The sequence below is a fragment of the Phycodurus eques genome, chromosome 9, assembly GCF_024500275.1.
Source record: "Phycodurus eques isolate BA_2022a chromosome 9, UOR_Pequ_1.1, whole genome shotgun sequence".
NCBI lineage: Eukaryota > Metazoa > Chordata > Actinopteri > Syngnathiformes > Syngnathidae > Phycodurus > Phycodurus eques.
The window spans coordinates 8,481,408-8,506,307 of NC_084533.1; the positions used below are offsets into that span (position 1 = coordinate 8,481,408).

The window sequence follows — 24,900 nt, forward strand, 5'->3', positions numbered from 1 at the left end:
TGATTTTTTTTAGGAGTGTGCTTATGCCCAAAGTCTCGATTGAAATGAATCGAGCAGAAGGTGCGAGACCATCGCCGGAGTGTCGGTTCAAGATGACTGCCACAAACAGGAAGTAGTCGTTGTAGTTCCGGTTCACAAAAATGTTTGTATTTAAACTCTTCTGGGTTGAGAGCGCTGAAACTCCCCTGTTCGGTGCCGATATGCTCTCATTCAATGAATAAAATCGAATCAATCGAATTTAAACATGGCGGCGTTACCACCGGGCGATCCCCAGCTAGTGTCAATGATCGTCAATCACTTAAAAACACAAGGACTCTTCGACCAGTTCAGGAGAGACTGCCTAGCAGACGTCGACACTAAGGTAACGACATGACAAAATGAATACAATTTATCTAACGTCCATTTGACGTTTCATCGTGCATTTTAATGCTTAACAGTCACCATCATGTGTTGGGCTACGCCAGCTAACTCTAAATCACTACTAGTGGTGATTTTTTTTATTTTTTATTTTTTTGTAGGCTGAAGGAACTTATTCCAACATTATAAAGTTATTTAACAGTTTATTTCCTTTTACCATACCCGCAATGCTGCCAATGGTCTCCATTCACTCTGATTATACAGGTAGTTCGGGTTTGCTTGGAGCGTGTTTCAGTAATGACGTTGATGCTGGCCTATGAATGCCTTTGTGAGGTCGTTTTTTTTAAAGTGTTAAGGCAAATACAAAAATACACTGTTAAATATGCAATTATGTATGATGCCGATGTCCATTAAAGCAGTGGTTCCCAACCTATATTGAGCCTAAGTACCTAATTTACATTAAGAAAATGTCACGGCATGCATGGCACACCACCAAAACAAGAATGTCACTAAAAGTATGGATACTGAAATAATGTTGGTCACTATGCCCTGCGATTGGCTGGTGACCGGTCCAGGGTGCACCTCGCCCAAAGTCAGCTGGGATAGGCAAAAGCTCACCCGCAACAATTATGAAGATAAGCGCTATAGATAGATATAATAACATTTACATATTACTATCGGTCAAATCTGATGAGTAGTAGTCTTGAAAGTTTGTGGAAAAATTGGGGAGAACACGTCCGTATCTTTTTCAGCCAGCTTACCTGAACCTGAAACAACGAGTGGACAACTTTGTCTCCAATCACCTCTCCAACCACACATGGAGCCCCCAGTTGAACAAAAACCAGTTGCGAAACAACATCAGACAGCTTGTGTTGCAGTAAGTAAGTTTGTTTCCATCCGTGTTGTTATTCAGGTTTGAAGTGAAACTTAACAAACGTCCCTCTTAGATCCGGCATGCTGGAGCAGGGAGTGGACAGAATCGTAGCCCAGGTGGTGGATCCCAAAGTCAACCACATCTTCAGGCCGCAGGTGGAGAAAGTGGTCCACCAGTTTCTGTCGCCCGGCACCACCAGTGTGGAGCCGCCAGAGGCGGTGCCCTCGACGGAGACCAAAGCGGATGCCGTCGTTCCTCAGCAGGGTATGTTTGATGACGTCCCTCAGTCACTCTTTACCTCGCTCCTGCTCATCCATCCACTAACTATCATAGCGGGACCTCCGAAGTTGAACACAGTCCATTTTGTAATGTTGGTTGATTTCCGGGTTAGTCCAAGAAGTTTTGTAATGTTGGTTGATTTCCGGGTTAGTCCAAGAAGTTGTTCTCCATTGGAAATAATGTAAATTGAAATAATTTGTTGCAGATTAGTCACTGGTGGTGTAGTGATACATTCGCCTCACTTTGGTGGGTTCAGTCTTCAGGTCCCACTCAGTGATGGTGGATGTAAATCTACATGTTAGAGTGAATGGTTGTCTGTCTCTATATGTGCCCTGCAACTGACTGGAAACCAGTCCAGGGTTTGACAGCGGGGATAGGCTCTCGCTCCCCGCTGCCCTGAAAAGGATAAGCGGTATTGAATATGTTCCAGACAGAAAAACACTATCATATCATTTTTAGTAACGATACGTGCAGTGTTTTAAGTGCTGTTTTCGCATTTCTACCTTGCTTACACATGTAAAGAGAACTGTTTAATAAAAGTAAAATCAAGTTAAAATTACTCACACTGAAGACAACTGACAGACATACTGGAGAGGGAACAGGGAGATGTTTAGCAGAACAATAATGTCACCTGGTGGCAACTGGCGGAGGGAGCAGCGCAGAAGTTGGGAGGTGGAAAGAAAAGTCTGGGAGTTCGCACTGGTGTACTCTCTAATTCTCGCCTCTCTGTGCAGGTAACAAGCAACACAATTTTTTTGAAAGTATTGTTATTACTAAAGGAGGGCAAGAAGTAATTAACAGAAGAAAGAAAGATGCATAATAATGTTTTTGTGGCTACTCCGCACTGTATGCAAGTTTGTTGTCAGCTAATGTCAAGCAAAGATATGCAGCAAAGCTTTTTGAAGACGTGTCCTGAACTCTTGTCCAGCCTGCAGCATGCAGACTGATATTGTGTAAAGTTTTATTGCCAAAGATTTCTACATGCATAACAATAAATTCCTCAAGAATTAAATCTAAATCGAAATCTAAATGCAGCTTGCTTTTATGTTTTATATAATATTATGTATTGTATTTACATATGGAGTAAAGTCAAGACTGCGTTTGTTATTGTTATTTGTACCTAATATGAACAATATTAAAGATGTTTGTCATATGCACAGTAAAAGAACAATAATTAAATTCTTACTTTGGTTGTTTCTCTCCACTTAGATGATAATATTATAAAAATTCAATGAGAAAATATGATATATAATATCATAATGCATAACAAAACAGGCGGCACGGTGAACGACTGGTTAGCACGTCTGCCTCACAGTTCTGAGGCCCTGGGTTCAAATCCGGCCTCGTCTGTGTGCAGTTTGCATGTTCTCCCCGTGCCTGCGTGGGTTTTCTCCGGGTACTCCGGTTTCCTCCCACATCCCAAAACATGCACAGTAGGTTAATTGAAGACACTAAATTGCCCGTAGTTTTGAATGTAAGTGCGAATGCTTGTTTGTGTCTGTCTCCTGCGGTCAAATTCAGGGTGTCCACCGCCTCTCTGCTCCAGTACGCCCCCGACCCTAGTGAGATGGATGGATGGACATTAAAAAACATAATCAGGAAGTTAAATATAAAGTGTCGAAAGTAAACACGGTCGTTGTCAGTAGGTTCCACTTATTAAGCTTAATTGCTGCGATTCAAAGCTTTCGACGAGTTTCGGTTTGTTTGGTGTGCGGTAAAAGCTCTTCGGATCAATCTTATCAAATCTGTTTGAACACCTGATAACACAACATGACACTATATTAACGAAAACAACAACCTATTCATAAATGCTTCCATGATCATTTTTACACTGACGCTTATACCGCGATATATACCGTGACCATGAAGGGATACAATTTATACCGTGATATGAATCTGAGGTCATATCGCCCAGCACTAGTGCACTGTAGTGTAAGTGTTTTACTTGGGAGAATTTATTTTCATATGTACAGTGAAACGCTGTTCACCGCAGCGATATGTTGCAGACCCACCCAAAATCGGTGAAAATTTCCCATATAGAGAGGCTAGGGTTGCAGCTGTCAAAGATTATTGGAACTATAGAATAGTTTATTGATTATCTCATCGATAAATCGGATAAAAAATAGATTTTGCATCATAACAATACAACGTGCATGTGAGGCGCAGTTATTATTGCTTGAGCTCCGATATTGTACGGTAAAATGGAGACTTTCATTGTAGTTACTTATGATCATGTTATTGTGGTAGCCTCATCGTCTGCGCCGACGTCCACTGCTGCCACAGACGCCATGTCCATCCTGGACGCCATCACCTCTCTCAACCAGGAGGCCAACAGCAGGGCCCCCGAGAGGGGCCTCCAAGCCCTCGACGATCTCGTTGAAGACGGCGAGCAGGACATGAGTCTGGATGAGGAGGAAGACAAGAAGACCGAACAGCAAGAGGCAGACGATGCAAAGCCGGCGGCGGAGGGCCAAGAATCAGAGGTAAAGACTGATGACCCTCTGGCCCAGATGGATGTTGGGAAGGAAATCTCCACGGAGGAGAACAGAATGGAGGAGGAAGAGCCACGAGCTGAAGACCAGGCTGAGGAGAAACCCAAAGTGGGCAGTAAAACAAGTGGGAAACCTTCAGAAGAAAAGCAGGAGGAAGATAGCTGTCAGGCCAAGCAGAAAGCCAAAGAGAGGATAAAGGAAGGTCAGTACTACTTTGCTTATTTTCAGTTAGAACTGTCTGTAGCTAAGAATATTAAGGCAATTTCTACATGGAAAAAAGTAGTGAAAAAAATGTGTGTTGGCTTCAAACAAAAGGTGCACTGTCCTGAGTTGTTTAACACATCTAGATGTACATACCATGAAATACAAGATGGAATCCTGAACTTTTGTCTCATATTCATCTTTTGATCTAAAACCCAGATGTCTTCAGTATACAACAAACAAAACAAAAAAGAATTGACCTCGCTGTTCCAATACTTTTGGGGGGGACTGTATCTTACGGCAAACGAAAACCCCAAATTCACCATCTCTAGAAACTAGAATATTATGTAATAAACAATAAAGAAACGATAAAAAAAACGATTTGTAATGTCGAAATTAGGCAGGAATTTGCTCTCTGGAAAATATTTCCCCCAGTGTTGAATTAATCTATATAATGTATGAGTACTGAAATACACTGACTTTTCTATTGTATTGTAATTTATCAAGATGTACCTGTATTTTGGTATCAAATATTTAGTTTTGATGCTAATAGAGTGGTGTTATTGTATTGTCTTAGTGGAAAATGTATCATGTATCTGTGGTGTCATAATTTGCAGAGTATTCTTTGGAGGACTCTGATTTAGATGGCCTGAGTGACATCACAGTGAGTTCCGTGCACACCAGTGACCTGTCATCATTTGAAGGGGAGAGCGAAGACGAGGAGCCGTTGTCCGATTCCTCTGAGGAGGGCGAGCGCACACTCGACGGTCTCACTTCTTTTGTACCACAGACTTTATTTTACAGGCCGTTATGCCGTATATGATTGCTCGGTATTTTTCCCCCTTCTATTTCCACTTTTAAGGTGTGAACTCAGACAAGAGAGAAGCAAGCGAGGAGACAGGAGAAGAAGGCAAAGAGAGCAAACCTCGCCGCAAGGCCTACGTCCACAAGCCCTTCCTGTACTCCCGTTACTATAGCGACTCCGACGATGAGGTCACGGTGGAGGAACGACGGAGATCTGCAGTGAGTTGGATGCATAAGACTTCATCAAGGACTTTACACAGTAATCTGTTAGTAAAAAGAAAAAATAATTGCCTCTGCGCTTGTATCCCAATCGGCAGTAATTAGAAAACAAAAATGAATGCTGTCTTGGATCTTGCTAAAGCAAAGAAAACATAGCTTCCTTGGCAGAGGTAATCCCTTCAAAAAAGGGTGTCGTCTATCACTACGTGTTTCTTTTCAAATGTGCTTTTCAGGCCAAGGACAAAGAGGAACGTCTGCTCAAAAGGCAGCAAAATCGAGAGCGAATGGAAGAGAAGCGGAAGCAGAAAGCAGCACAGTTTGAAGAGCAAGGTAAGTCTACTTGGATTACTCTCCTCGCTCCTGTATCTGGCGTCTTGTTAAGATGGTCGTGCCCACGTCGCAGCATCATCTTCTGCTCCCAGCTCCAATCTGTTTTCTGACATTTAACATTGTTTGTTTTTTATGGCACGGAAAATCCTTCATGATCCTCACATATCTTCAAGCTTGAAAGTGATTAAATATTCATTTATATACAGTATATATAATTCCTTTCACAAATAATGCCAAAGTAGATAATGAAGGTTAGATCAAGACATAAAATACAATAACTCGTATTCCCACCAAAATGGTGGCTTCCACACCAAGAGACACAGTGCCTTACTTGACCACCAACCACATGAAGAAATAAACACCTCACCGAAAGAAATGCCCCTCGCCCCCCCAACAAATACAGTGTTACCTTTATGATGACATCTAATACCACCATATGTCACTATGGAGGCACGTACAGCGAATGAAATAAGTATATAACACATCACCATTTTTCTCATTAAATATATTTCCAAAGGTGCTATTGACCTGAACATTTCACCAGATGTTGGGACCAACCCAAGTAATCCATACATGCAAAGAAAGTAGAACAAATAAGCTCAAAAATGAAGTTGTGTGTAATAATGTGAAACGACACAGGGAAACCGTATTGAACACGCCAACTGGTATTTATTTGATACTTTATACAAAAGCGTTTGTTTGCAGTGACAGCTACCAGACTCCTCCGGTATGGAGAAACTAGTCGTATGCAATGCTCTGGTGTGATTGTGGCCCATTCCTCCACACAAGCAGTCTTCAAATCTTGAAGGTTCTGTGAGCTTCTTTTGTGGACTTTGACTTTCAGTTCTTTCTATAGATTTTCAATTGGATTAGAGTCTGGTGATTGGCTGGGCCATTCTAGCAGGTTTATTTTTTTTTCTTTGAAACCAATTGAGAGTTTCCTTGGCAGTGTGCTTTTGATCATTATCCGGATGTCCACCCTCGTTTCATTTCCATCATCCCCGTAGATGTCAAGAATGTCTCAGTACATTTGCCCATTCATCCTTCCTTCAATAATGTGGAGTTTACCAGTACCATTTTTTGAAAAGCAGCCCCACACCATCATGTTCCCTCCTCTGAACTTGACTGCTGGCCTGGTGTTTTTAGGATGATGTGCAGTGCCATTTCTCCTCCAAATGTGGTGTGCATTATGGCATCCAAAGGGTTCAATTATGCTCTCATCAAACCAGACTATATTCTCCCAGTATTTAACTGGCTTGTCCCAATGTTGTTCAGCAAACTTTAAACGAGATTTGGCATGCTTTTTTTTTTTTTTTTTTCAGCAATGGTGCGTGGTGAGCGTGCTTACAGGCCATGGCGGTGGAGTGGATTACTTACTCTTACCCTTTACCTTGTGACAACAGTACCTGCTAATTCCAGATCTTTTTGAAGCTCTCCACAGGTGGTCCTTGGCTCCTGGACTACTCTTCTGATTATTCTTTGCACTCCTCTGTCAGAAATCTTGCGAGGAGCACCTGATCAAGGCAAATTTATGGTGGTATAATTTGCTTTGCACTTACGAATTATGGCCCCTAGATATGCACCAATGACAATCGTTATGTTTTGCAACAATTTGTTTGCAATGGTCTTGAGACAGCTCTCTGCTCTTACCCATCATGAGATGTGTCTTGACTCACACCTTGGGAATGAGACCTTTTTGTAGGCCATCAATTAGGACTGAACCAGCTGATATTCATTTGCACTGACAAGGGGCTGGATTGCTGTTTAATTATTGATCGATTTTAGGTGTTTTCTTGGCTTTCCATGCCTTTTTGCACCTCCCTTTCTTCATGTCTTCAATACTTTTCCCCAGTGTCAGTTCACATTTGTATACACAACTTAATTTCTGATGTTATTTGTTCTACTTTCTTTGTATGTATAAATTACTTGTGCTGTTCCCAACATCTGGTGAAATTTTCCGGTCAATAGCAACCAAAAAAATAGTTCCAAAAAAGATGGGACAGGTGGCAAAAAAGTTGAGGAATGCTCATCAAACACCTGTTTGGAACATCCCACAGGTGAACAGGCTAATTGGGAACAGGTGGGTGCCATGATTGGGAATAAAAGGAGCTTCCCTGAATTGCTCAGTCATTTACAAGCAAAGATGGGGCGAGGTTCACCTCTTTGTAAACAAGTGCGTGAGAAAATAGGCAAACAGTTTAAGAACAATTTTCCTCAATGTACAATTGCAAGGAATTTAGGGATTTCATCATCTATGGTCCATAATATCATCACAAGGCTCATAGAATCTGGAGAAATCACTGCATGTAAGCGGCAAGGCCGAAAACCAACATTGAATGCCCGTGACCTTCGATCCCTCAGGCGGCACTGCATCAAAAACCGACATCAATGTGGAAAGGATATCACCACGTGGGCTCAGGAACACTTCAAAAAACCAATGTCAGTTAATAGAGTTCGGCGCTACATCCGTAAGTGCAACTTGAAACTCTACTTTCAAAGCAAAAGCCATTCGTCAACAACACCCAGAAACGCCGTCTGCTTCTCTCGGCCCGAGCTCATCTAAGATGGACTGATGAAAAGTGGAAAAGTGTTCTGTGGTCTGACGAGTCCACATTTCAAATTGTTCTTGGAAATTGTGGCCGTCGTGTACTCCGGGCCAAAGAGGAAAAGAACCATCCGGACTGTTAAGACGCAGAGTTCAAAAGCCAGCATCTGTGATGGTATGGGGCTGTGTTAGTGCCAATGGCATGGGTAACTTAGACATCTGTGAAGCCACCATTAATGCTGAAAGGTACATACAGGTTTTGGAGAAACATATGCTGCCATCCAAGTCTTTTTCATGGACTCCCCTGTTTATTTCAGCAAGACAATGCCAAACCACATTCTGCACGTGTTACAACAGCGTGGCTTCGTAGTAAAAGAGTGCGGGTACTAAACTGGAATGCCTGCAGTCCAGACCTGTCTCACCTTGAAAATCTGTGGCGCATTATGAAGCGTAAAATACGACAACGGGGACCCCGGACTGTTGAACAGCTGAAGCTGTACATCAAGGAAGAATGGGAAAGAATTCCACCTACAAAGCTTCAAAAATTAGTGTCCTCAGTTCCCAAACGTTGATTGAATGTTGTTAAAAGAAAAGGTGATGTAACAGTGGTAAACATGACCCTGTCCCAGCTTTTTTGGAACGTGTTGAAGCCATACAATTCTAAGCTCATGATTATTTGCTAAAAACAATAAAGTTTATCAGTTTGAACATTAAATATATTGTTTTTGTAGTGTATTCAATTAAATATAGGTTGAACAAGATTGGCAAATCATTGTATTTTGTTATTTATGTTTAACACAACGTCCCAACTTCATTGGAATTGGGGTTTTATATTGAGTGAGGAAAATGGTGACGTGTTAAATACTTATCTCAGCCGCTTTATCATTATTTATTCATGAAAAAAGATTAGGGCTATCATAGTTAAAGCGTGAACTCATGATTAATCACAAACGAATGATCACAATAATCATGTGTTAACTCAGATGACTCAGTTTATTTTGGGGCGAGCCTGGTGATTGGCGGTTGTGACATCGGCAAAGACAAAAGAGCGGTTGTGACGTGAGAAAAGAAGAAAGAGGAAAGGGACAGTTGTGCTTGAAGTTGGCTCCACTTAGTAAGCGTGTCTGTGGAAGGACTGGGTGTGAGTTGCGGCCGATAGCAGCTCTTGAATGAATGTGCATTCTGTTACGGCTCAGGGGAATAAAGCGACTGAATTGCATCAGCGACTGCATCATCCTTAACGGCATATGAGGGCATTAGTAGCCTACCGGTCAAAGGTTTGGACATGTTTGTGTGCAAAACATCTACTCTTTTCCTTCACTTTATTGTACCTTGGCTATTGACCAGTGCTCATCTACTGTGTTTAATTTATAGAATGTGGAGGAGTTTGGATCCAACCCTCATTTGAAAATAATCATTCGGTTGTGGTACTTGGTCATTTTCTCCCCGGACAGATCAGAAAAAGCAGAAGAGCGACCCCTCTGCTGGGTTCGAGACACCCCGAGCCAAAGAAGCCCGGAAAGAGCGGAAAGTTCTGGAGAAAAAAATGGCTCTCAGCAGAAAGAGGAAGCTCGACTCACGGTGAGGACCAAAGAGCCCTCATTGTCACCTTTTAGCCTTTTTTAATGGAATCTGCTCATGTTTGTGTTCGTTTAGGAACGAGGGAGATGTGACCAATAAGAAAAAAGGAGAAGCAGGAGAAACATCAAAGAAGCCAGTATGTGACAGCCATCATGAAAAACATTAAGTGATAGGATGAGTGGCAGCACGGTCGTTAGTGGTTCGCACGTCTGCTTTACTGTTCTGAGGTTCATTTTTCAATCTTGGCTCTCACCTTCCTGTGTGGAATTTGCATGTTTTCTCTGGGTACTCCAGTCCACAGTTTAAAAAAAAACCAAAAAAAAACCAGACATGTTGTTCTTTGTAGCCTCTTAAATTGTCTATAAGTTTGAATGTGAGTGTGAATGTTTTTTTTGTCTACATGTGTCTGTGATTGGCTGGCGACCAGTCCGTGGTGTACCCTGCCTCTTGCCCCCTAAGTCAGCTGGGATAGGCTCCAGCTTCCTAATGACAAAGGGACTTAGAAAATGGATATGATGACCTGTAACCGTTCTGTCCTTTTCAGGAAGTAAAATCAACACAATTGCGCAACCTACAACAGAAGGTGGTGAAGAATCTATCCGAGTCCTCAGTGCCTGATGAGAGGCCCTCAAGGACAAGCGGTAGTGGCGACGTCTCGGAAGATCCCGGCGACGCCAAGAAGCTCCCTGACAAAAGCCGCACGCACTCCTTTATCTTAGACTTGGAGCTGGGCTCACAGGAGGCTCTCAGGCAGCGCTCCGTTGGGAAGTTTGACCGCCCCTCCCGCAAGGAGCGCAAAGAGAAGGAGCGCGGCGTGTCGGAGGAGCTCTCCAAGCTCAAACAGAAGCAGGAGAAGAAATCCGAACCCCAGGCAAACGAATCCCAGCAGAAGGATGGCGTTCCTGCGAAGGCGTCCTCCGATGAGAAGAAGCCTAAAGTGAAAAATGAGAAGAAAATGACCAGTACAAAAGAACAGAAGGTGTCTGAGGCTGACGACGCTTCGGCCAAGAGGATGCGGACCCAGTCCGTTGAAAAGGACAAGATCAAAGAGAAGGACAAGATCAAAGAGAAGGACAGGATCAAAGGAGAGAAAACAGCAGCAAAAAGTGAATCAAAGCAACTGCTCCGGCTAGATTCTTCTGGCTCTTTGGAGGACCGGCCTGAGGTGGGAGTAGCGGGAGCAGACAGCGGTAAGAAGAAGGAGAAACACTCCAAAGATGTCCTGAAAAGGTCCAAGAGCCACAGTGAAGACCGGCAAGGGGACAAGGTCAAACTGAAAATGGAAAACAAAGAGAAGACGAAAGCTGAGCAACCGAACAAGACTCTCGCTGACGGCGACAAAAGAGTCAACTCGGCAGAGAGAGGAAAAACCACGGAAAAATTCAAATCCAGAGAAGAACCAAAGTCTCACACGCAATCAAAGACAGACAAGAAAACTCATGCTTTGGACATCCGTGGCGCCTCGGGTGCTGGCAAACCTGAAAAGGAGAAGAAGAAGGAGCAGAGGAGGGCCTCTGAGGAGCCTGACGTCAAAGGCACGAAGAAAAAAGAGGACAAGAAGGAGAAAGCGAAGAAAGAGGAGAGCCGCGAGGAGAAGGAAGCACCCAGAGAAGACAAAGTTGAGAATTCTGACTTGTCTCTTGCCATTGATGCGGAGGAGGCCCAGATGAAAGCGACACTCTCGGAACCGGTTGCCGCCGCCGCCTCCTCTGACGACTCCCGCGAACCTTTAATCGACATCGCCTCCGAAGGCGAGACGCAAGTGCGGGAAATGCCCGTCGTGCCCCCGGAGGCCGACGCTCTGCTGACGCTAATGGACGTCTGCACCTCGGCCATGGATGACAGGCTGCACTCGGCGGGCAGCAGAGAGCACACCCCGCTGCAGGTGACCCTTCAGGACGCCGACATGAAGATGAAAGAGGCGGCCCTCACGCTGCTCTCCATGGACCCCGACAGCGCTTTGTCCCCCAGGTTCATGAATCATGGATTAAAGGAGGAGTCGGAGGAGGTGGTGCCTGAGGAGAACAAGCCGAAACCACAAGATCCACAAAGTGCTGGTGATGTGCCTGTTAAGACTTCTGAACTGTCACCCTTTGCGTCCCAGACTGTGAAGAGTGATGTTGACGAATTGAACAGTGAAGGTAATTAAAATGACTTTGATAGTTAAATTACATGACTCACAAAACGTTGGGCATTTTTTGGCTCCCGGGTGAAATTGCTGGATGAACGCCACAGCATCTGCCCAGCATCCCGCGTCTCGCTTACCATTTGACATATGAGTAACGTGCGTTACAAGCTCAGTCACAGAACAAGTTCAATTCGTAGCTCAAGGTACGACTGTAGTACATTTTAGCTTCATCTTTAAATTTCACGCGCAAGCCAAATGTATATCCTTTGTGACTAGTGTGTTTTTCTTTTTCAAGTCAGGTAATGATGTTTGCCTCTTTACAGAGAAGTCTGAAATGGATGCAACAAGTGGTGATATACCTGTGTTGCCTGCTCGTCAGGTAACCAAACATCGCTTTTCTTTTGGTTATTCACCTCTCACCTTCTTGTAGTTCTCGTGACGCGATTACTGACTGAGGGAAGTGGTCCTGGTTCCCCATCTCTGTACAGGTGTCTTGGGGACTATTACGGCTCCTTAAAAAGTCTTAATTTTATGTAGCTTGCTAAACTTAGAATTATTATTATTTTGGAACAAATTACACGAAAGGCCTGCTTTACTCACATCCCAAATAGTTGGTGCTAAATTACGTGTTCACTCAGTCTAATAGCACCAATAACACCTTTTGCCACTGACTGTGTAAAAGTGGTGGAGACTGCTGTATTTAACAGAGAGAAATAAAACATTTTGGAGAGCACTGGAAGCGCAGAATGAAGTTTGAAGTGATGGAAGAGGAAGTGTCAGAGGAAGGCAAAACAAGTTGTTAAAGAAATCTATCGCGCCGATGATTTGGGGGAAGCCAACAACTGTGAAACAGTAACATCCATGTTTTGTTTGATTTAGCTTGCCCCAAGTGCGTTCGAATTGGATGGATCAGCCCGTCCTGCGTAACATTGGATTTAAAACGTGGGACAGAATACCTAAAGAAACTGCTTAGGAAGAGGCCAGCACCAATGTCACAAGACACTGAAATCAAATGAACTAGGCGCAAGGAAATAAAGAGTTGGAATGCATTGCAGCATTATTCCTTCTTGTGACTGGCTCCAAGTAACCCTTAGATCAGTGGTAACTAACCTTTTCAAGCCCAAGATCACTTTTTTTCCCCCACAGAATGTAAGCTGAGATCTACCACGACAATATCTATCTATTCTGAAAAACGCACTTGCCATGGGTAACGCAGTTCTGTAAATTTATTTTTGCACTTTTGAATTTCAAACAGGGACATGAAGTAGCTGCTTTTGGTCCAGTCTCTTCAATACGCAATAGCTCGAGTAAAATTCTGAAAAATGATCAAATGTATAAATAAAATAAAATGTGAACAAAGCACATGAAACAGTGCTATTGGGAGTCATCATCAGTTTTCAAGTGTATTCAGCAAAATGCCCAAATTTAAAAACGAACTAGCAAGCGACACTCATGAGTGACCAACATCACTTTGAAGTTCAATAATCTTCAAGTCCACGCTAATGTAAACAAGTCCTGCTTTTTTCCTGACAGCTCTTCTGTCAATGGTTGCGAAAATTGGGTTTGATACAAAACCAACTAAATGACTTTGTGCTTTGTGCCTCCACAAATCTACGGACACATTCTGTTACTAATTTGTTCAGACGGGCACACAATTGTTTGGGATGGAAGTAACTTTTATCTCCGAGGTTTTGTGCACACTTTGAATCCTTGCTTTAATTTCCCCTTTGTTTTTAAAGCCAGAAGTCACGTGAGAAGCTGTCACACTCATTGAAGTCAACTCACCGTATGCTTATAGCCAATCAATAGCTCCCTCGGAAATTTTTTTTCTCTTATGGCCTTGCTTTTTGCTGGTGGCGTGGGGAAAAGCGATTGCTCTGCTTTCAATCCTCTCTTAAGTTCTTGCTTCTTCACTCACTGTCGAGTCTTTGAGTTGTCATGAGTTGCCGCTGCCGTTCGTGGTTGCCTCGTTTGTTTGCATATGAGCGATATCGTCTTCCCATTTGATGATGTGAAAAGGAATTTGCGTTCCCATTCAAGATGGAAATAAGGTAACTGTCTTTTATTTAGTTTTTAGTTTTTCTTAGATTTTTACGGCGGAGCAGATAAATCCGACCTCTATAAAGTGTGCATGCTCAGTGACAGCAGAACCTTTTCGTGCTCTTCAAAATAAAATTCACGAAATTTTAAAATAATACAGTAATTCACTCGTGACTCGTGATCTACCGTCTTATGCATTGATATTTACCTGTTGATCGCGATCTACGTGTTGACTACCCTGCCTAAGATAAGTCAGAAGCTCCAAAATTGCCTTGCTCAGTAGATGGTAGGTCGCCCTCATTTTTTACAGGAGACACAGTACCCAAATTGCGATTTTATTTTGGAAAACATGCGAAATTTGACACATTTACAATTACTGCGCAGTCACTGAATGTTTCATATTTTTTTTAGATTGGATCTTAAAAATATTGTTGCATATTGTATAACAAAGTAATCCCCATACTATACAATCAGAGTGGTCATATTTGATGAATGACAAGTCTTAAATTTCAACAGATTGACGATTGCTGTTGCCTTTGCTAACACTATCGTAGTTTATAACCTTTTGTTGAGACTACAGAGACGCCTGTCAATGTGTTCACTATCTGATTTTACATGCTACATGACATCTCTGAACAGGGAGGCTTCGTTTTTAATCTGTTGTTTGAATGTGAAATTTGTTCGAATCACTGCTCATGTTGTGTGTGTGTGTGTGCACAGGAGGATGACACTCAGCCACATGGCCTTCCTTCTGAACAGGATGAGGCCAAACATGGAGAGAGAGCTGCTGACTCAAAACCAGCTGACAAAGAGGCCACACCTGCTGATGAAAATGGTCAATGTATTACATTATTATCCCATGGGTCGGGAATATTATTGGCAACATCTATGCTAATTGTTATCATTAAATATGTTCCAGCTGATGATGCCGGCACAGGAAACCCACAGGAAAACGCAGCTGTACCTCTGTGGGAGGCGCCGACTCTAGAGCATGTTTCCAGTCCGCAAGGTGAACACATGAAATCATCACTGTTGCACAAATACTTTTTTCCGTCTGTCTTAACATTGTTTTGTGTCACCTTTAGACCAAAGCGATTCTGGTGTTGTAGCAAAGACGGGCACTAAAGTGAGGAACCGCCCACACTTCACTCTCCTTTCTTTATTTGACATGAAAAAGACTAAAATGTAATGCTTTCTTCTGAATTATAGGTAGAAGAGATATTAGACGAGGAGCAGGTGGATGTCAGTTACGGTACGTAAATGTTCCTCAAAAGCTACGTCTTTGGTGTTTATTTATTAGGGGCGTATCAACAAAACGATTTGAATTGGAAAACTGTTTTTGATTGAAGGAAACAAAAAACAACAACAAAAAATGTGTGAGTGCATCGGTACGCGGACTAATGAATCATATCTCGTTGGGCGCGATATAGCTTGAACTGGCCGATCGCCCAGTCAAAAAGTTAATCGGTTTTATGTTGATGACAGCTGCATCTCCTTCTTTGACCTTCTCCCGCTCTCTCAAAACTCTCGCGAGATTTGTCGCAGTTACATCAAATCGCGCTGAGAGTTTGTGAGGGGAAAGTTGGACAGGTTTCACAACGCCCCGACAAGTTTCAAGTCCAAAGTGTGGAAGCAACTCGGATTTTATATGAAAAATATAATCGAGTCAAACCGTATTGAATCGAATTGTAAGCCTATTGAATCAAAACAAATCGAATCGGTCCACTTAAAAATGTACCGTCCTTGAAGCGTATCGCATTCCATGTATCGATATACACATCAAATTGTTTCTTGTTGGAGAGATGCACACCCCTGTTATTGATGTAGTTTTAACTTGCTTTCTCATCATCAGGCACACTAGATCTAAAAAAACAGGAGGAGGAGTGTGGCACACAACCTGTAAGTTAGATTTGTTCCCAAGGAAACAGTCCACAGCTTTATCACTCCCTGATCCTTGTTTTATGCGGACTTCATCCATCATTATTTAGGCGCAACTCTGCCGTCCATCCGGACCGGTCACAGAACACGCAAGTGGAACAGAAGTGGCCAAACAAGAAAGTGAGTCATTCTGGAGTTTTGTTGCTGTTGCAGTTTATGTTTGATATGTTGACGTTGAGAAGATTCCTAAATGACACTTGCAAGGTTCAACCGTATCTTCCTTGCTATATTTTTATTGTCTTTCTCGACATTCATCCAGGTGAGAGTGTAGACATTCATGAGCCAGAGAAGGAGTCTGAGGTGTCAGAGAAGGTAACTTGTACACACAGTGGATCATCTTGATACTTTCGGTGTTGATATTGTGTATTTTTGGGGGCTTTTCTCTCGCAGAAGGAAAGAGTACGAGTTGGGCGGAAGCGAAAGCTGTCCGGTCAGAATGTTGCAGCAGTGAATGAATACGGTAAATAATTAAAAGCCAGATATTAGAAATGCAACAACTTTGCCAACGTGAGATTTAACAGTGACTACTTTAATGTTCAACAGCTGAGGACCAGGATACAAAGGAACCATCATCTGAGGTCAGAGAAGCTCAATTGCATCAGATGTAACTTTTTTGAATCAAGGGGGGGGAAAAAACACGAAACAAATGTTTTGTTCTCAGGAAACTGAGCAGCCGAAGGTCGTGAAGGGGAAAACGCCACGCAGGGGACGATCGTCCAGAACTGTAGAAGAGGTGGAGGAGGAGCCGCCGAAACAATTGGAGAAGAGGGAACAGACGCCGAGTCGCAGAAGGAGACGTTCAGCAGCCAAAGGAAACTCTGCTGGTAAGACATTGAAATATATCCAGTGGTATCTTCACTTATGAGTGACTCGACTAACGGGTTTTTCGAAATAAGAGCTGTCGCTCAACATTTTTTGCTTTGAATTGTGAGGAACATTTTGAGATATGAGCCCTAGATGGTGGCAATGATCTCAATTTACTTCACAACAAGCATTTCTTTTCTTTTTTTTTTTTTTTTGATTAAAAAAAAAAAAAGACTTTTAAGGCGGGGCTCTACACTAACTTTTGCACTGGTAGCACTGGTGCGACTAACTTTTTCATTTTGTTTGTTACCTCCCACCTCTGTATTATACTATAAATGTTTTTCTACCTGTCCGTGACCCACCCAACATTTTCAGTTGGTCGCACCAGCACATGATTTGGCCGCACCCTTTTTTGGGGAGGTACACCTACACTATGCGCATGCCACGCAAAAAAACATTGGAGAATAAGTTTTTTTTAAGGTCATGGCTTAACAATGAATTGTTTACAAAATGATCAACACTAGTCATACACGATGAAATGCTAATCATTATATTTCACCTAAAAAAAATAGTTTACCTTTCCTTTTTTGGTGTCATTTGTACCATTTATTTATTTTAAATTTTCACATGATAGTCACACTTTGGACCCAAAATCACGCAGAAAACAAAGTCCAAGTAAGAAAAAGTTGTATTTCTGATTGTGAAAACCAGGCTGAACGAACCATTTCTATAACATAGAATTCAAATATGATGAGTTGATTTCAAAATCTTCTGTGAAAATTTTGCAAATAACAAAATGATATCCAACTAATTACAGTAAAATGCAGGCCGTTCCTCAGATGCTTTTACACACAAATGTATTTGTGCCACAATTCCTGTCCACCACGATGCAGAGTGGCACATCACAGGATTGACACTTCCATGGTGTGTCCCTTCTCTGTTTGTCCACCTGGAGGCAGCGTTTGCTTTTCAGTCTGCCTTTGGAAGCTTTTTGGCCACTTCCTCATCAAAATCTTCACTCTCTGATTAAGACTCTCCCGCTGTCGCTATCGCTGTTCCTCAATGAGACACTCGCTCACACATTCCGACAACTGTTTCCTTCCCTCTCCTGCCGTAGCAACTAGTTTTCATTGGTTGATGTGAATTTTTTTCCACCAATTAAAAAGGGTTATCGCAGTATTTGTTTGTTTGTTTGTTTTGCTTGCAAGCAATTTCTGCTCTAGTTGCTTTCCTTAGAATGGCTCTCCTAATGTGACACTAGTCGGGGGGGGGGGCGATACGGTGTAATTTATTTGTTGATCATATTTCTGGTTTTACTTGGTCTATTAATACAATTTATAAAACTAGTTTATAGTTTAAAGTCTGCACTTTTGACACAAGGTGAAACGGCGACTCGGCGAGGCTGCGTCTGGCTTCTGCGTCACGACAAAGCGGTAACGATCCACCACCTGTATGTGGCGTTGTTGTTGCTGTATGCTTCAAGCAAGGGATATTTGAACACAAACGGTACAACAACACGTAGATGGTGTCGTGTCTGATTATTTCACAAGTCTTAAGATTTGTTGGGCTAATCTGGGACTTGAGGTATCTAATTTCGTGCCATACCGTGTAAATGTGTTTTCCTATGACAGTTAAACTCCTTGAATTATGATGCCAAGGCGAGTTGGAGGGTAACCCTGGCTGGCCCAGTGGATGAGGGGGGGGGTCTCCTTCTCCCCTTGGTGTCCGACACCTTCGTTCCAACTTCTGAGGTTGACTCTGATTATATTGTGTGTAATGAATTCCATTGAATTTAACTGCCTAACCGTTCCGGGGTCCCGACTATCCGCTCGCTGTATCTGAGATTGAAAAATGTGATGTCCTCATTTTCAGATGAACCAGCAGTGAAGCAGAGGAGGAGAATTGTGACGACCGGAGAACCTCAAGAGGGAGACGAGTTGATCAAGAACACCAGCAAGGAGGCCATGATGGACACATGTGAGGAAACACAGAAGGACACAAGTAAGGATTCAACTGTGGAAACAAGTGAGGAGGCCACCAAGGACACAAGTGTTGAGACTGTCGAGAGCACGAATGAGGAGACCATAAAGGACACAAGTGACGAAGCCGTACTCGTAACAAATGAGGAGGCTACAAAGGATAACAGTGAGGCGGTGAATAAGAACACAAGTGAGGAAACCATCAAGGACCCAAGTGAGGAGGCAACGACACAAACAAAGGAGGAGGTGACCAAGGACACAAATGAGGAGGTCACAAAGGACATTGACGCAGAGAGCACAAAGGACACAAGTGAGGAGGTGACTACAGATAAAAATGAGGAGGCCTTCAAGGATTTAAATAAGGAGGACATAATGGGCCCTAGTGATGAGTACACAAGTGAAGAGGCCATCGAGGACATCAATGAGTATGCATCCAAGGACACGTACGAGGAGGCAGTGAAGATGCAAGGGGAGGACCAGCAGATACAGCAAAACATTGGTGAGCACAATAACAAAAAGCCAGACGGCTACAACATTGGCACGATGGTGTAGCTTGTTAGTGTGATTTGTGACATCTAAAGTGGTGAAACCTCTCAGCTTTTCCATCAGTCAGCCCGTCCGAAGGCAACGAGGAGGCAAAAGAGGAGAGCGGCAGTGAGAAGAAACCCGATGATGTGCGTGGGTGCAAAAGTGTGAAATGCCATCCTCTTATTTGACTCCATTTGTCATTCTCTTGTCAAATTCAAGTGCAGTAAGAGAGTGTTGTTGGATGTCTTCAGGTTGACGGGCAGCAAGGTTCCACTCCCAAGAAGAACGCTCGGAGGGGAAGACCCCCCAAGGCTGCAACGTCATCGGACGACTCAGGTTCTTCTTGGTTGTTCCTCGTGAGTGATTCTGATTTAAAAAGAAAAGGAGGGCATGAAAGTCGGTGTCTTTGGTTCCACTGGCAGAGAAGAAAGAGAAAACGGCAGGAGAAAAGGAGACGGAGGATGATGAGGATGAGGACGGCGGCGAGAAAGAGGATGATGGGAAAGAAACGAAGGGCAGAGCTACAACGCGCTTGGCGTCTCGCCTGGAAGCTGAAAGGTCATTTCTTACTACTACTTTGACGACAATTCTTCCCTTACAAGTATAATGATGTTCAGTTTTCAATTGAGTGGTATTAGTTTAATGTATTTGTATTATTGTATTTGTCGTTTTGTACAACTGTACTGCGGCATCACACTGAGAATTCCTTTGCACTTATTAGCTACAGCGGGCAGGGCTTTCATATTTATTGTTAATTTCCAGAAATAAGCCGAGCAAACCGTCCACGCGAGCCAGTCGGCAAAGCGGCAAAGACGAGACTGCAGTTGGCGCACGGTGAGTTCATCTTCATGATCTCAAGCTTCACTTTCAGCATTTGTCAACACCTCTCGATCAGTTGCGCAATCGATCAGCGCTTGAGTCATTTGTCTCCCTTAAAATCATCGTCCGATCACATACATTTTGGGCAATTGTGTGCTTCCGCTTTTTGGGGTAACGGTTTGGGGAAATGCACAAAGCCATGTTGCGGCGGCAAACTTAACCCATTTGCGTGCGAATTGGAATGCGCCGCAGTCTTATTATTACTAAGTTACGCTAACGCAGTACAGTAATCCCCCCCGCTTAGTCGTGGTTCACGATTCAAGGTCTCCTATTTGTATTTTTGGGCTATTTCTGAAACACCACCCCAAGATGCTTCCAGAACCTGTCAAAATAGGAAAGTAGTACAGTGATTGGTGTCAAAAGTCTTAATTTGTTGAAAGGATACATTTCGACAGAGAGACAAGCTTTCTAAGGTCAACTCAAGAATCAACCAGGTGTGCTATACCTACATCATCAACCAAGCATGGACTCTGCAGTCTTGATGTTATGAGACATTTCCCCAACCCTCTTTTGGGGGGTTGAGTGACCCCCGAAAGTGGGGAATTATATTGGGCGAAGAACCGATTAGTAAAACTCCCAATTAAGTTAGATGAGGTCAAGATGAACCTCTGCGGTATGACTGTTACGAGACGTATTTCTTTATCGACAACCTCAAGGGTGATGGCCGCTCTTGTACATGACATACGTTGCCACCTGAAGGTAAGTAAACTCGGTGTCAAGCAAACGAGTTGATCCCTCACTTCCACAGCCAGTGTGTCTTGCGTCTTTATTTCCATGGCAGGAGGAGCTAAATTTAGCCTGGGTTGTTAGGGGAGGTTATGGCGAGTCTTTGCACCTCTTTACATCTTGGATAAATCCACTGCGCTAGTTAACTGGTAGTTAACTGCTTAACTGAGTTGAATTGTGATTTTTCTTTAACCCAGTAAGAGTGAAAATGAATGAAATGCTCTGCTGAAACTGTTAGCATCTATGCTAATCTCTTCAGGGCTACCTACCACTTTGCTTTCGTTTTTGTTGTTGTTATTTTTTTTGCCACTGCAAAGGCAACTGTGTGTGTTTTGTCTTCGTAGTGGGACCAGAGGCCAGGCAACCGTCACCAAGGGAGTCCGCAAACTGGAGGCCAGTCCCCCCGCAGTGCGGACGCGAGGAGGACAGAAGTCAGAGGAGCCGCCGGCCAAGCGAGGAAAACGCTGACGGTCTCGCCAACAATTGGACCAAAAGAGTTGTTTCGAAGGGACACAGTGTGTAATAATCACTTGTGGTTCTGATCTCACTGCATCATTCCTTTTAAGTGGACTGAATTCACAACTAGTGAAATTAACTGACGCCACACGCAAGCTTGAGAATTTTTCAGCATTTTTATAGTCAAATATTTATTCTGTAAATGACAAAATGTGTTTTAGTCTTTTACTTTTTAAGTTGTTTTTTTTTTTATATACATGTACTTTTTGTGTCTTGTGTGTCAGATGATTATTTCTTTATAATAAACTAAAACAAAATCATGTATGTTATCATTTTTTAACAAAAGATGACCACCAAGAAGTTTGATTTAACACTACTCACAAAAGGGGATATTCAGCTTTCTTGTGAAATTTCAGGGTGATCCGAAAATCCGCAATACCTTTTTACAGGGGGACTTCTCTCAACTTTTGAACGCACTTGTCCAGCAGTTCAGTGTTTCAGTACTTTTTGCACAACTTCCCGTTCTCTTGACAAGGAGCTGAACGGCAAAATTCACAGCAACACTAATTGAAAGTCTACATACCCCTGTTCAAATGCTGGGTTTTTGTGATGTAAAAATTTGGACCAAGAAAAATCACTTCAAAACTTTTTTCACCATTGTGATTACCGGTAATAACTTGTACAACTCAATGGTTAATTTTGTTTTCTTCCCCTGAGCAGAAGTAAAAATAATGTGGTTGCACGTGTGTACACACACCATCTTGTAAGTGTGAATGTGGCTGTGTTCAAAATTAACCAATTACGTTGGAACTCATTAAAGGGAAGTCTGCATGCACCTACTACCATTTAAAGTGCATCTGATTAACCCCAAATGTTCAGATGTACTAGTAGGCTTTTCCTGACATTTTTAGCCTGAAGGTTTTGTGCCAGCACTGACTCCTATTTCAGACTGCTTTACTGAACCAACTATTTTAGTTTATTTGTACCAGTACTTCCCCTTTTGAATCCCCCCCCCGCCCCACACACAGATATTTTGTTGTGAAAGTTATAGGTCACATTCATGATAAAAAAACAACAAAAATGGAAATGATTTGTAATTACTTTAGATCACAAAATCCTGGCCTTTAAATAGGGGTGTGTAAACTTTTACAGTTTGCAGCATTAACGTAGCTTATCAAAATGACTTAACCGAACATATTGTTCACATTTGGGAGAATGACCATATGATATGGTTGTTGAGTGATAATTTACATTTCATTTCATACCCCAGCCCCCTGCCCCGCAGACACACACAATTTAAAATATATATATATATTTGATTCGGGCTACCATTACTCAAACATTTACGAGAGCTTTTGGTGTACATCAGGGGTTGGCAAATTTAAGCTTTGGCCACATTTGGTTGGCACGGTGGACGAGTGGTTAGCACATCTGCCTCAGTCTTCTCAGGTTGGGCGTTTGAATCTGGGCCTTCTGTGTGGAGTTTGCATGTTCTCCCTGTGTTTGCCCGTAATAGTATTGCTCCCAGAGGACTTATTAAAAACTAAAATGGCCCCTGCTGGGAAAAAGCGTCCACACGCCTGATCTACTCATATTAATGGGACTGTAAAAGCCCGCCTCATAAGGTTTGAATAGCGTCCAAGTCAAAGCCCTCCCCTTACTGTATTAAGTGCTGTGTCTTGGGGGACTCCTCCATTTTGTGGCATGTGAGCAAAATTCCTTCTTTGGGATACAACGAGTTTATATAAAAAAATTTTTTTTAAAAAAAGGCCCCAGCTTACTGAAGAAACTGCTTCCCTTGAGCATTGACCTTGACTCAGTGTGCCATCCACAAGGGGATGATGGGATTTTTGGTGATAATTCTTTTTTTTTTTTTTTTTTTTTTTATTGTGGGGGCGTGGCGGCATTTATTGCAAATTAGTCTTGGCAGTGCCCTCCCAACCACCGACACCCCATCCGCCACCCCTCTTTGCTCCATCTGAACACAATTTGGCAGCAATTCTCCTAAGAAAATGAGGGTGTGCTTATGGGAAGATGTAAACCCCCCGAAAAAGAGGGTTAACAGGGGCGTTACCATAGCGATGCTCGCGTACATTTCTTGAAAAACACAAGATTTAAGTTACAAGATGAGGCAGGTTAAGAATAAAAAAAAATAAGTCTGGGGGTGCCATTGGCCTAATGTGCCATTTAAGTTGATTTCCTTACTGTACAGCTGGCAGGGAGCTGCTGCTTGTTATTATTATTATTATGGGGTATTAAGGCATCATGTCTCTGCAGCGAGAGAGGGGAAAGAAAAAAAGCCACCACTATAAACCGTTTCCCGGCAGAGCCATTAAGTGCAAACATATCATCTTTCATGCACTTTTTTCTCTTTCTTTTTTTTTTTTTTTTTTTTTTTTTTTTGCAACAGCAGGTTTTATTCTTACCTGCAGAGGGAGCCCTCCTGTTTGCAGAAGCGACCTTTGCAGTTCATCCGGACCCTGCCTTTAGCAATACATCGTGAGCAATAATAATAATGAGATAAAAGAAGTTGGTGCAGCTTTAGATCATAAAAATAGACTCATAATGTATGTATAATAAACAGTGATGAATAATTTGTAGCCAAATTATTGGTATATATGAAAATAAAATATTAAAAATTATTTGAAACAATCAGGTTGGACAGTCGACTATCTTCTGAGTCCAAAAATATTTCTGTTTTAATGACCATACGTCATAAAAATATCCCGATTTACATGCATAAATCATATTATCAGTAGCAAATACGATTTAAAACATTAAAAACCATGTAAAATGTGTTGCTTAATTTGACAGTGGTGACTTACACGTTTTGCAGCATAGAAAAACACTTGAATATTTTCACATTAAATCAATAAAATATCCATTTGAATTATATTTAGGTTCATTTGTCACGATTCTTTTTCATGGCACATTTTTCAAATGATTTTCAGCTTCACAAATGATCATTTATCGTCTGTCAAAGCACCAAACGCGACCTCACAGTGATCAACACTCGCCGATCCACAGCGTTGGCTGACTTGCGTGGCAAACTCATGCGGCAACAAGTCCGAAGACACAACGGGACTGGCAGGTAAGCAGATGCGCAATGAGCAGAAACGCCAAGGTGCAGGATATAATATATCTACTGGCTGTGTGTGCGTGTGTGTGTTTGCAGCAAGGTCATGCATGTGATTGCATCCAGGAGAAGGAGAACCACTACTGCATGCAATTGTTATGATATGTTATTATTTCTCGACAGACGCCTTAATCACACAATTGCAATAGCATCCATTTCATTTTCTGCAAAGTCATTTAGAGAGGACGGGAAATGAGCAAAGCAAATAATCAAGAGAGATGAAAATAAAATCTTTATTTCAAATTGAAAATGGACTCGGCAAAGTCGTCAAATATCCGTTATTCAATTACATGACATTTGACTACATTTTTAGGCCTGTACCGTAGTTTTCAATGATTTTTAAATTCTACCTTCTTTATCTTTTTTTTTTTTTCATTTGAAGTGACATAACGTTGCACGTTAACACATATTTATGGGTACTTTTAGAAGCGGTTCGAAATATTATATTTTTCTTACTAGATAAAATATTTTCATTATCCCTTGTGGTGTATTTTTTTTGTAACAAATCATCCCCAAAAAAGAGAGTAAAAATCAAGACTTGAAATTGTTGTTTTCACTTCACGCATTCATATTTTAAAATGTAAAAACTATATATTTTTTCAAT

At 42.3% G+C, this 24,900-nt stretch overlaps 1 protein-coding gene across 2 annotated transcripts; it reads left to right on the forward strand.

Annotated features, from left to right (window-relative positions):
* The first annotated feature begins 130 nt into the window (after nt 1-130).
* Nucleotides 131-21,391, forward strand: bod1l1 (biorientation of chromosomes in cell division 1-like 1). Of its 2 annotated transcripts, none has more exons than XM_061686258.1 (27): nt 131-361; nt 1,110-1,234; nt 1,305-1,495; nt 3,758-4,204; nt 4,821-4,970; nt 5,066-5,226; nt 5,460-5,556; nt 9,556-9,682; nt 9,758-9,818; nt 10,227-11,823; nt 12,134-12,189; nt 14,571-14,685; nt 14,770-14,859; nt 14,936-14,976; nt 15,060-15,102; nt 15,703-15,749; nt 15,839-15,908; nt 16,048-16,100; nt 16,179-16,248; nt 16,332-16,366; nt 16,450-16,612; nt 18,465-19,070; nt 19,181-19,245; nt 19,351-19,435; nt 19,522-19,657; nt 19,862-19,933; nt 21,049-21,391. In XM_061686258.1, exons 1-27 carry the CDS (start codon nt 245-247, stop codon nt 21,170-21,172), a joined length of 4,944 nt encoding a protein of 1,647 aa, XP_061542242.1. In that variant the 5' UTR covers nt 131-244; the 3' UTR covers nt 21,173-21,391. The 2 variants fall into 2 exon arrangements, with proteins under 2 accessions (XP_061542242.1, XP_061542241.1); XM_061686257.1 differs by having other exon boundaries at nt 19,169-19,245; nt 21,049-21,390.
* Nucleotides 21,392-24,900: the final 3,509 nt, after the last annotated feature.

What these genes read in the sequence shown, in the direction of transcription:
- bod1l1 (XM_061686257.1), top strand. Translation starts at nt 245, where the DNA reads ATGGCGGCGTTACCACCGGGCGATCCCCAGCTAGTGTCAATGATCGTC. An exon ending in GCAGGTGGATGTCAGTTACG is followed by an intron (nt 15,103 to 15,702) that starts GTACGTAAATGT and finishes TCTCATCATCAG; the next exon opens with GCACACTAGATCTAAAAAAA. An exon ending in AGCCAAAGGAAACTCTGCTG is followed by an intron (nt 16,613 to 18,464) that starts GTAAGACATTGA and finishes CCTCATTTTCAG; the next exon opens with ATGAACCAGCAGTGAAGCAG.